Here is a 12,667-nt window from a genome sequence, read left to right on the forward strand (position 1 = left end):
GGGCCAGCCACATCCCTCTCCTCTCCTGTCTCCTGATCTGTAAAGCAGGGACAAGTATCTCCGGAGTCATAGTGAAGCTGGAAGGATTAGGAGACCTTTCAGCCCTTTCTTCCCCTTACCTTTTCCTCCTGCACAACTGGCTTCCCTGTTCACAGAGCTGGTTCCCTTCTAGCCTCTTTCTTGATTCCTTCCTGCCTTCCTCTGGCCTTTGCTTTCTCAGTCTTCTCCAGACTTTCCCTTTTCATCGTATGTATGTATGTATGTATGTATGTATGTATGTATGTATGTATGTATTTGAGGGGGAAAAGTTGTTATTGAGAGTCATCTTCAGAATCACAAAATGAAGAAGAAAAAAGGAGGAAGTCACAAAGAGGAGCCGGTGAGAGCTGCAGGATGAATTACCACATGGGCTGGGCTGTGGGATCCGGGTTTCTTGGCAGGTAGAAGTGGGCTCTGGAGTTAACCTTCTGGGGAAGCAGCCCGAGTACTGCTGGGATGGTTACACCCCCTTCCTCACACTGCCAGGATGATGGCTCTCAGCGAAGTGCCTTGGAGACTCCCCAGAGCTGAGACTGCCCAAAAGTTTCACCTTGACCCGGCAGAGATGCTTATGGATGTGTGGTCTTGACTTCCAACCTCATTACGTATTTCCCGTGTTTATTTCTGATGCAGGCCTTTCCTTACTTATCCTCTCCTTTGAAACAGCAGGGACTGTGGCTTTGCTCCCATCCTGTCTGAGATGAGACTTCAAGAGGGAAGTGTTTGTCCTTTTTCAGGCAAACAAAGAGCTAAGTTCAAAGCCAGCCAGCCAGCCACATGCAACTTGGGTGGGGGAAGGGATCTCTAGCCTTGCTCCTTGAAATCTCCCCTGTCCTTCCAGCATGCCTGCCTAACAGTCAAAGATGGGGTTGGAGAGTAAGTTCCCCGTGTTCCGTGCTGGCTGAAGAGTGGACCAGATGCTTTTGGATATGGCCACGGGGGAGAAGTGGTGCCATTCCTCCATCTTCCATTCTCACCCACTGTGGCTTTCAGCCTTCTATTTGTCCACCTTTATTTTCTTCTTAGGCTTCCTGGATTGGAGATAGAGAGTTATGGAGACCTCAGTGTAATTTTATTTCTTGGGGGAGAAGAGAGCAGGGATTCTGAGTCTCTCAAAATCAGCCCTAATGTCAGTAAACCCCATTTGCAGGCTCTGCATATTCTCAGGGGAAGCCTCCAGCACATAGGGTCGTCTCAGAGGAAGAACACGGGACTTTGCCCCAAGTCTTATACTGCAATCCTTTTGTGCTTGGACAAGTCATCAAACATCTGTATCTGTGTAGCTCAGGGGTGGGTCTGCCATCTTGGAGGCCCATCCTGGCTCTGTCTGTGCTGTTGGAACACCTCTCCCAGGCTTTCTGCCCAAGTACCTGATCTAGCACAGTCTTTTGCTTGGCATAGTCTTTTTTTCCTCATGAGTTCAGAGGCTTATTTAGAAGAAAGCTAAGTTTTAGCAGAACCCAAGTAGAATTAGCAAGGGTCATTCACTGTCCTTCAGACAGTTACTGAAGTTAGAACTTCCAAGGTTTCTGAAGGTGAAGATAGTTAGATACTTTATTCGCATATCTGCTGTGGTCTTTTACTCTCTTTCCTTATTTAGGAAATTATTTAGAGCTGACCGGTTGAGACTCTGATGAAAGCGGTGGACCCTCAGAAAATTGCTCCCACACACCCATAAAAGTGGCCTACAATTCCAGGAGTTCACCAATCTCATGACGCTTAGCCATGCTTTCCACCCTTAGGACTCTAGGAAATGGAGTTTCATGATTCTGCCTTTGAGTAAACATAGGAATAGTCTGGCTTCCATCTTGACGTAATATTATTCACATTATAGAATCAATTATCAAGTGGTGCCTGCAGTGTGAAAAGCACCGTGTTTTGTTTAGTCAAGTAGCATTTTGAACTTGGTTTTTATCAAGTCTAACTGTTTGGGTGGGATTGGCTATTAGTGCTTTATTTTTTTTAATGTGCTAATAGATACTGAGAAGTGTTAAATAAATAACAACCTGTCCCTAAATGGCCAATAAATTATTATGTTGAGACCCCAAAATACAATATTGATGGGGATGGTTAGGCATCCTAGATTGTTGAATACCAAATGCAACAAAATGTGCTGGTGTTTTAGCATTTTAAAAAGTTTTACTTTCTGGAATTAGTGAAAAAACTGATTCAGAGGACCTGAATTTAAAATTTGATCTCAAACCAAAACGTTATGGAACTCGCTTTGGTAAAATAAACAGCTGTCTACTGGCCTGGACTGGATGGTTTATGTGCTCAATTCAGGGGGTGATATGTGTTTCTCTTCTGAGGGTACCAAGAGTCAAACTTCACCTTGGCAACTGTCACTTAGCAAGTGAGCTAAGTCTTTGCGACTGCTCACTGCTTTCCTTTTCTTTTGAAGAAATGACAGCTACAATTACAATCTAATTTTGGCTGGCCGCCATTTGGACACCATGCATCTTATCTACCTTTCCTATTTATCAAGAGTGGGGTTGGCGGAGTGTCCTGCTAATTTGTTCCTTAAAATCTCCTTCATAAAGGCATTGCCAGTGCTACCCATTGTTAAGAGGTCTGAAATAGTCATGCTGGCGCTTTCTTGAAATATTTTGTGTACTTAGCAACTGTCGTCAAACGAAAACTTAGTGCTGGATACCTGAGGATGTATTTGAAGCTCAGTGCCTTTTCTATGCCTTTAATCACTCATAGCAGATTCTCACTCTTCGGTAGGGTCCCATTCCCCACAGCGTGGCCGCTTTCATTTTTTAAAGAAATGAGTTCTGAGAAATTGTTCTGCGTCACTTTGCAATTTCCTCTCTAGGCTCAGCTCTGAGTTGGTGTATGTGCCACTCTGTGTCTGGAGCTAGGCAGCTGAGAGAGGAGAGACGTCGTGGAGGAACTCGGCCTAGCAAGGTTATGGCGTGCTCACCATCTCAAACTGCAGCTTCTAACTGCTGAGAGAATAAGACTGGATGATTGGTTTTGTAAATCAGTCTCCTGCTGTTCTTGATAATACCACGAAGAACAGGGCAACAAAAAATGTATTTGTCAGTAATGTGGGAGACAGGACAAAATTGAAGGTATGTGTTTGAAGGTGCCCTCCCCACCCTCCAGTCTGTCTTTTCTCCTTTTCATTCTTTTTGTTGTCACCTCCTCCTTCTGCCTTATTTTGTTTGTTCAGCTTCCCACACAAGCCTACTCCTCCATAGAGCTCACCTTCCTTACACCCTCTAACTCTTGGCTGGCACGTGGATTCTCCTGTGTTTGCAGAAAACAGATGTGAGATGAGGAAGCTCTTAGATGTGCAATTGCTTAGAAATTTCCGTACTTGCACAGGCCCGGTTTCAGTGCTAACTGCTCAGAAACCGTGAGTGTTGCGTAATATCAGGAGTCGTTTTCCTACACCTCCAGCTGCTTTGAGCTGGCATTGGAATCTCCAGAATCCATTCCCTTCATGGTTCATTCAGTCACAAGGTAAAGGACAATCAGATGAGCAGACTGGCCCGGCCACATCAGTCTGGTGGCTCCAGGACATGCGCTGCTGTCCTCTTAGTTGCCCAGCAAGGTCTTAAATACGATGGTTTTATAGATGAGTTTCCGAGACGGGAGGACTGATTATCAGGTGAGATTTAAGAACAATTTTCTAGGTCTGATGCTTTGAAAAAGAAGTTTTTAAGTTACATTCTGTCACGGTCACGTTGTCTCTGATGTCGTTTGGTTTTGCTTGTACGGCTGCCGGTCTGTGCCACGGTCCTAGCTCATCAGTTCTTCTCCTTACCAAGGAAACACAGCTTTGGTTACTTTGTATTTATTGATTTGCGAATTCTAGAAGTATGATCAAAATTGCCTAACCATTTATTGAAAATAATCATCCTAGTTTAATTTTGATTGCTTCATTTCTATTATTTAGTCAGTGTTAGATTTTAGAGATTGGTTGGTGGTGAAGTCTCAGATAAATATGTGTAAGGCAGACATTATTCTGTATGAGATAATTATTTTGAGACCCTGTCAATAAGAAATAATCCGGAATAATGTATCAAACTGATTATCACATTGCTTAAATCTAGTAAAACAATTTAACTAAAACTGCACGTAAAGATGCATGTGGGCTGTATCTGTGCTCACTCCAGGTAAACGGTGCTTTGCAGTACCCATGCCTAATTAAGGTTGTCAGGAAATTAACAGATCATTTGATGTGTCTGTCACATTTGTATGATTTTTCTACCCAAAGCTATAGTTGTTTGAAAACCTGGTTCCAAGCAATATTTTTCAGATGAATTTTAAAACCGAAAATCCAGTCCTTTTTAAACATGAAGGGGATATGGTGGGCTTCAGACAATGCTGGACCGTCTGTCCCTACCCCCATGCCATTCTTCATAAGTGGCTGTGGGGCATCCATGACACCTAGTGGGATGGCAATCAGTAGAAGTCAGTGTGATTGTTAAAGATGTCACAAAGGGACTGACCTCCAGCGGGGAATGAGGAGAAGAGTCTTCTTCGTGGAGCTACGGCGGGGGTCATACAGTGCCAGTCAGGCCAGGCAGCCATGTCAGCTTGCCCTGCATCCATGATGGCTCTGCTTCTAAGTGGCAGCGAGAGATTGTGGATGGTGAAGTTTAAACGCTCAGAAAAGTTCCTTAAGAATTCAGAATCTGTCTGCGTCCAACTTGGGCAGGGAACCGGCTTTCTGTAGCCTGCCCAATCAGAGTGCACACTCCCATCTACCTGTCCCAGGTAGGGCGACCTGGGCTTGGTTTCTTCTGGAGAATGTTACAGGCAGAGGCAAGCACAGGCTGTTTTGTGTCTCCTTCCTCGGTGTCTGAGTGTTGCTGTCACCTTGAATTGACTCTGATTGTCCCCATGGCCAGGACTATACCAAGTGGCAAATTTGCAGGTTGCATTTGGAGAGTGGGATATACTGTGTTTCCCCGGAAATAAGACCTAACCGGAAAATAAGCCCTAGCATGATTTTTGAGCATGACATCCCCTGAACATAAGCCCTAATGCGTCTTTTGGAGCAAAAATTAATATAAGACCTGGTCTTATTTTCGGGGAAACTCGGTAGAAGAGATGTAAGAGGATTCATTAGGAGGATTTCATCCCCTGCTCTGTGAAGTAGGAAAAGAAAGGTGTTTGTGTCTTAATTCACCTTTGCTGGGGCAGGTGGAAGGGGAGAGGCACCTGGTCCAGAAAGCTGGAGCCTCCCACTCGCTGGGGAGTGAGGGGGCTTTAGGAAAATCACCTCATCTCTGAATCCTTAGATCTTATCCGTGAAAAAGAATGGGGTTATATTTCCACAGCAGTTTCAAGGAGGTGAAATGAAAGAAGAGCCACATACATGAAATGGCTTTGTAAACTGCCGAGGGCTCTGAGCAGGGATGCTGACACAGCCCTTAGCGCTCACTGTGGATTTCATATCCATTATCCCCTTTAAACTCAGTTTCCCCACAACAACGCTATTGAATAGATATTATTGGCCCCTTTCATCATGAGAAAACTGAGATGGAAGAAGTTAACTAACAGGCCAGTCAGGGGTAGGCCCAGCTCTGTCAGATCCTAAAGCCACTTCTTGTCACTGCCCAGACTGCCTAGTAAGGAGAAGGTGGCCCTGATCGTAGAAGAAAGGTGAAAAAACCAACTATGTGTTTAAATACCAGCGATATGAAATATGTGTGTGTTTACCCTTGAAATGGACTTAGAGGCAGAACAGCTCTATTTCTTAAATGACAGGTTTGATGTTTGAAATCTGGACACAACTTTTTGGTTCTTTAGCTTTATTTACACTCTTGGCTAAGCTACACAAATGTGTTTTTTATTTTGTTTTGTTCTCTCCTTTCAAGAATCGATTTCATTGAGCTATGTAATGAAATTTCGTAGTTGCTAGTGTCAAATAATTTGAAATCTCTGGCAGAAAAATTCCTGAGTCCAGGGGCTCCAAGTGTTAATATCTGATATTTGCATCTGAATAGTAATTAGTCTGGAAATGTGAAGTGTAGTTTTTGTATTATATGTAGGTTGTGCTCCTACGTAAATGTTTCTACCTCCAACTTATTTTTTAACAGAAAATTTGTTTTAAAATCTGTCAGTATATAATGACCTTAAAATTAAAAGCGTGTAGTACAAAAAGTAGACACTAGTCTTTAAAAAAACGACCATTTAAAACCGTGTTTTGGGGTGCATTTAAGTACAGCAATGTTGGAGAATACCGCTTAGATCTGAATAGAAACGCTCGTCTCTTCCCCGGGCTGGTTGGGTGGCTTTCTTCTGTGCAGCTTTAGCTGAGTGTTCCCACCATGGCTAATGTCTGCATATCGCAGAGAGGTCTAGTTGTATCGAGTCTGTAATTTTGTCAGTAATTCCTAGAGAATATTTCTCTAGCAGTTTATAACCACTCACTTTTCTAATTTGAATGTACCTTTTTAATGTTGGGTTTCAAATTGGAGCTCCCTCGTTATAGAATTATTTTTATATAGACCCCAAATAATAAAAAATATCCCATCCCCAAAGGGGTAGAAGTGTCTTTGTAAATGAACTTTCCATACCCTTGCTTGTTTTTGTGTTATTTGCTGCTTTTCTAGCTCTTTTGCAAGAACAAAGTGGCACCTTTCAACAACAGTAAAAGTAGTATTAAAAAATAATTCCAGCGATAGATGTTCTAATAGCATCTATCTTGTGGATTCCTACAAAAATATCTCCTAAGATAAAATATTTGTATGGCAACAATATGTCAGTGATGATCTCCCAGTAATTAAAAAAACTCCTTAGAAAATGCTAGGGTTACATTAATTAAGAGCATTGAAGGGCAGATAACAATTTGTTGGGTCTGCGTCACTGTGAAACCCCCTGTGACCCCCCACACCCCCAGCAATAAGAGGAATCTGTGAGGGTAGGGAGAACCAAGGATTAGTTTCCAAAAGAAGGTAGACCAAGCCAACTAGAGAGAGCCAGCAGGGGATGAAACTCTACAACAATCTGGAAACTGATCTAAGACGCCCCTGGAATATCACCAGGGAACTGGAGTAGGTGCCACTGGATTATAGCTTTCTGAGCATCTTGGAAGTGCTCTCAGAGCTGAGTGCTTGGTCTGCAGCTGTAACCAGGTGTTTCCCTACATTTTATTTTTCTAGATAAAGAAACCAGGAGCCCACTTTAGTCACCACTAGAAAGAAAATATACTTCATAGAGAACCCTAGAAAAGGAGCCATCTCAGCAGGGGACAGTCTGGGCTTAGAAAATTGGTGGCTAACAAACATTTGCCCAAGCTATAGTCTGTTAAGAATTTGATTACAATTGGTGTTATTGATGCATTTTCTTTTCAAACAAAGTAAAAAAGAGGGAAAAAGAATCTCAACTCAGTACATTCTAAGACAATGGAACACTTAAAGACCTTCTCTGAAAAAATGGCTCAATAATATGTTACAATTTCCGAGAATAACGTCAGAGACATAACTCTTGAAGAGAAATGTTGTGTTAGAGAAATCCAGCAGTAAACATGGAAACCAACTAGAATGATAGTGTTAAATGAAAACATTAACCACTAAAGGGAGAGTTATTGTCAATACAAAAGTTTAAATGAATTTATATGATTATCAGAACAAAAGTTGGCTAGAGAAAAATGGAAGAAAATTAAAACGGAGCTAAGGCCTGAGATAAATACCTGTGGATGGAAAGTGGGTGAACGGTAGTGTTGATAGATAAGAAAGGTCATATCGTAAAGTATAAGATTTCCAAGAAGATGAATTGAAAGATATTGGTTTAAAGACTTCTTTAATTAGATAAGCACAGTTAGAATGAATGTTAAGTACATTCAAAGTAATCACAGAAAATATTTAAATATAGGTCTTAATGCTACAAATCACAGGAAAAGAAAACTGAATCATCCCATCCAAAAGCAACACAAAATAAAGTAAAAACTGTGAAGCGAATTTAAGTCATTTTTCTGAGCCCTGGAGCTGAGCCAGGCAAGCGCACAGGTGTTTCTGTTTTGTTTTTGGCACAGTTGAAAGCATACCACATAAAAGGGCTTATATCTTATGTGAATCAAGATGTTATTTGTAGTCTCTGGAAAAATATATAAAAGTCAGTTTTTTTAAATTTACATTTTAATTTCCTCACTGAAAAAATTCAGAATAAGGTGGCATAGATTATTTCGAGTTTTAATTCAGACTTAGTTTGAAAAGAAGAATTTTTTTTTTTTTTGATCTGGGTTCATCTCTTTATATCAGGGGTTGGCAAATTTTTCCTGTAAATGGCCAGACAGTAAATACTTCGGGCTCTGGCAGCCACTCCGCCCTGCATTTCAGTGCAGAAACAGCGGAGAACAATAGGCTGATGAATGAGCATGTGGCCAAGTGCTAATAAAACTTTATCTGCAGCAACAGATGGAAGCCTGGCCTTGGCCGGAAGGCCATAGTTTGCTGACCCATCTCTGCTCTCATCCACCTGTGTGTTTCAGAGCGGGGTCATTAAATCCTCTCTTCTACCAGAAGTCACATGTTTTTGCATTCAAACTCCGGGAAAGATGCTGGCCCACGCGCATCTTCCCTTATGAGCAGGTCTCACTATACCTCCAAAGCAAGCCCTGTGTTTTTTTCTGGGTGGACAATGGGAAAGAGAAAATGCAGTACCTGGCATGGATATATTGGACAGGACGAGGTGTTTTGTGTAAGTTACATAAGAATGACATTGAAACACCCAACATTTTATGTGGAGGAGATGCCTGGATATGTAGAACGCTGTCCTAGCCCTTGAAATATCCTTGGCAGAGAGACCGTATCTTATTCATTCCTGAATTCTAACCAAACTCTGGTTAAATAAAGAAACCGAGAAGGAGGCAGGAGGCAGGCGGCAGGCGTGTTTCACAGTGGCTGTGGATCAGCATCTTCCTCCCCGAAGGGGGCGACTCTGGTCTGGGAGCCACATAGCCCCATGTCCCTCCCTCCAGACGCACAGCTCTGAGCTGCCTTGGGCGGGGGGCGGGGGTGCCGCTGACCACTGATCATTTATTGCTTGCTACACACAAGTGCCATGGAAGAGCCCTCTGCCTTCCCAAAGACTGCCGCCCTCCCTCTAGACATCCCGAGGCCACTCCCTCCCTTGCGTCTTTGCACAAACTTCTCCTCCTCCTTCTCTGCCCCCTATTGCAGCTGCAGCCCACCCCGCAGGGCCCTCCGTATGCCTCCTCCCTGAGTTATTTTTGCCCCGGAGTCCTAACATGTCTGTCTGAGATACTGGGAGTGCCACTTTCTGTCCTCTGTCCTTGTTGCCTCTTCCCACCCTTCCTCCAGCTCCTCCTTACACTCGTGTGTGAAGGTCAAGGTTTCCATCTGTTGTGTGCAGTGCTTCATTCCCAGTGTCTAGAGCAGAGCCTGGCATAGAGGACGTGCTCACTTACACAATGCTAAATACACGAAATTGGAGTTTTCTGTTCCTTTCTTCAGGGAACTCAGAGGAAATGTATTCTTCTACACTTCTAAACATAACACAGCTGGAAAATTAAACTCCCTGTGCATTTTATAACTCTGACGGAGCGCTGGCCTCTACTGCTCCCTGGCACTGTGCTAAGTGTGTTTACATGTTTTCCCTCAGCGACTCCTCTCAAGGACCCTGCACAGTATGATCCCAGCATTACAGGTGAGCAAACTGAGTCAGGGAGAAGCCTGTCAAGGCAACAGACCCATAATGGCTGCAGCCAGCATTGTAACTCCAGAGCCTATGTGCTTAAATCTCCTGTCTGGGAAGAAGGAACTGTTTAAGAAAGCTTAGCCCGAAGCATGTGCTGAGGCACTGGGTGGGAGTTTCACACTTACAGGGGGTCGGGGGGTGGAGTCTGAGTGACACCTGGACGGCAAGCTCCGCCCTCTTTAACGCCCTCACCACCATTTACTTTGCCATCTTCTGTAAAGTACGTACCTCATAAGTGGCAGGGATAACTGTGGTGCCAGGTCGGACCGCTGCACTCAACTCCCAGGGGGTCTGTCTCCCCACACGGTTTTCCCTCAGAGCAAGGCCCCTGCCTCTGTCTCCCACCACACCTCCCGGCCTGACCTGGCTCTCCGGGAGAGGCCCCAGGTGACCCGCAGTGTCTGGCACGCTCCGTGCTTCCCCCAGCCCCAAACTGTGCTGAGTTTAGTTAAGTTTTTTCACCCTGGAGGTCATGGCTTCAATGTTCCTTGGCCCCGACCTTGCTCAGACCAGAAGAGGTCTCGCTATTCTGTTCCACAGGATCCCACACTGCTTTGGACGCTGATCAATACTCGAATTACTTGCTCAGAGCTGGTCTCCCAGCCAAACTCTGGGCACTGTGAGCAAGGGATTGTGTCAGTCTCATTCATCACTGTGTCCTCAGACAAGCAGAATGCTTACTAGGCCTCTTCTGTCTCAGATGGTTTTTGTTTTTTCTTAAGTGACAGGAAGGGATGTCATTAAATTTTTTTTAAATTAAACCACTATAAAAAATTCAGATAAGCTAAAAGATTAAAATTGAGATAACTTGAAATGTAGTGTTAACCACCTCATTTATGATGTATATGTCATTTCATTTAAAAAATATGCATGTATGTTTATATATTGTGTGTGTGTGTGTGTGTGTGTGTGTGTGTGTGTGTGTGTATATATATAAAGTTACTTTCAAAAATGCAGACCTACTTTCTTTCCTTTCCGATAATTCATGCCCTTTTTTGGTCAACGGACAGCGATCTCTCCCATCACTGGCAATTGCTGTGTATATTTAATTGCATTTTCGGGCCATAATTTATTTAGGTTAATCTTTACATTTCAATATAAAATAAGGACTCTCATCTAACATAAGCTTATGTTTAATTTTGCAAATTACATTCCTATTCCGCCTTCAGAAATAGAGCTGTCTGGTCCAGAAAATAAAGATGAGAGTTTCCTCGTCCTTTTTGTACTATTTTGATAAACATAAAAATCTCATGCCATTTCCGTAAAGTGAATGGTTGTAAAACTAGTCATCATGCGTCTGTTTTTAAACTCCCACTACATCCTGTGAAGGTGCTGAGCACGAACCCCTCCCCCGTCCGCTGAAGCTCCTGGGCGCAGCCCAGGCCTGGGGCTGCCCTCTCCACTCCGCCTGCAGGCCCCGCCAGCTGCATGAGCTTGGGCCGGACGTTAGCCCTGGAATTCTGACCTGGAAGACATGGGCAGCGCAAGTACCTGTGGTTGGACGTGCAGGATGAGGGCCTACCCTTGTTCCGTGTGGGGGGTCCACCTCCCCTGGAATCCAGTCCATCGTGTATCTGACCAATAACCTTCCTGGGGAAGCCATTTCACCCTCTGTCCTCCTCCTGGTTTCCCTCTGATGGCAATATTTGGGGTAATATTAGATTTTTCTTTAAGTTAGGGACATTAATAAGCTGCAGAGCAAGTTGAGAAAAAGTCCTCTGTACAATTTTTATTTTCTTTTAACTGAGGGGAGCTTTTCTGACTTCCCCAATTTGCTAGGATGTGACAGCTGACGCCATCGTTGCACTGTGAGATTATGTAATGGTGCAGACTCTTCCTGGCTTTCAGACAACGGACTGGTGGGTGTGTAGCAGCCAGTATGAGCACACACCATGCAGGACACACGTTCCTGGGGCCGGACAGTCCGTGAGTACAGACAGCTGGCCATTTGCCCAGGGCCTCCAGCTTGGTTTTTACTTTTCCCAGCATTCTTTTTAGGGACAGGAGGAGTAGTAGGAACCTAGTTCGTCTGTTTAGTATCCCGGTATGATGAAACTCTGTGGACATTATCCAGTCTTGGGTTTGGTCTATATCAAGGGTCCGTATAGAGCTGGTCTGTCTGGTGGGGGGAGAGGAGGTCACGGGTGGCAGCTCCCGGTCTGCCAGAGTGATCACATGTTGTGAAATGACCAGTTACCACATAGTAACGAGGGGATACTTTTAGGTCTGCGTGTTGGCAAAGTCTGTCACTGACTTCCCTCCGGAAGTTAACATCCTTTTCCTCTAAACCAGAGATTCAAAAGTAGAGCACGCTGCAAATGTTTTTTTACCTGTAAACATTTCCCTTTGAAATAGTATCCCAAATTATGCGGTACTTTTAATCCCTTTTTCATGGACTGAAGTGTTTTTGGAACCCAAGTAGTACAAACGGATGTCTTTGACAAACGAGTCCGCAGCACCTGCTCGCCCGAAATGAGGACCCGGTTGCAAACTGAGCCAGGAAAGATGGGGTGGGCCTCAGCTGCTCACCGGCTGTCACAGGTATTTCAAGGAGTAGCTACGAAATCTCATTGTCCGAAATGGATGACACGAGGGACTTATCGTCAGTGATATTTCTTTTAGGTTCCAAAACCCACAGGGAAATCGAAAAGGCTCAGGCAGTGATGCCTCCACATGAGAGCAGGGTCAGCATCCCAGCTGTCATGTGTGCTCAGGGGACAGCTTTCACTTACGGGGCCACAAGGAGGCTGGCATGATGTTCAGTGACGAGTCTTGTACTGAATCAGTTTGCGGGACTCAGAGCTTGTGGAAGAACGGGGCTCTGGACCTGAGTTTCTCCTAAGAGAGTCTGGGCAAGGCGCTTGATCATCCTGAGCGGTTTTATCCTGAGAAATGGGGCTCCTTGAAAATAGACACATGTCAACCCTAACACAAGGAAGTGATAGGT

At 44.2% G+C, this 12,667-nt stretch overlaps 1 protein-coding gene across 8 annotated transcripts in view; it reads left to right on the forward strand.

Moving 5' to 3' along the window:
• TIAM2 (TIAM Rac1 associated GEF 2) overlaps positions 1–12,667 on the forward strand; it is a 250,965-nt gene that overhangs the window by 213,996 nt on the left and 24,302 nt on the right. Inside the window, exon 1 of one of the 8 annotated variants that reach the window (XM_033096082.1) lies at positions 2,894–3,116. The exons of 6 other annotated variants lie outside the window; for them this stretch is intronic. In XM_033096082.1, the coding sequence (XP_032951973.1) occupies positions 3,009–3,116 (108 nt within the window). In that variant the 5' untranslated portion in view covers positions 2,894–3,008. Of the gene's footprint in view, positions 1–2,893; positions 3,117–11,499; positions 11,647–12,667 lie in introns of those variants that run through there. One more of the 8 variants, XM_033096092.1, reaches the window with a different exon arrangement.

Source organism: Rhinolophus ferrumequinum, chromosome 3, assembly GCF_004115265.2.
Source record: "Rhinolophus ferrumequinum isolate MPI-CBG mRhiFer1 chromosome 3, mRhiFer1_v1.p, whole genome shotgun sequence".
Lineage (NCBI taxonomy): Eukaryota > Metazoa > Chordata > Mammalia > Chiroptera > Rhinolophidae > Rhinolophus > Rhinolophus ferrumequinum.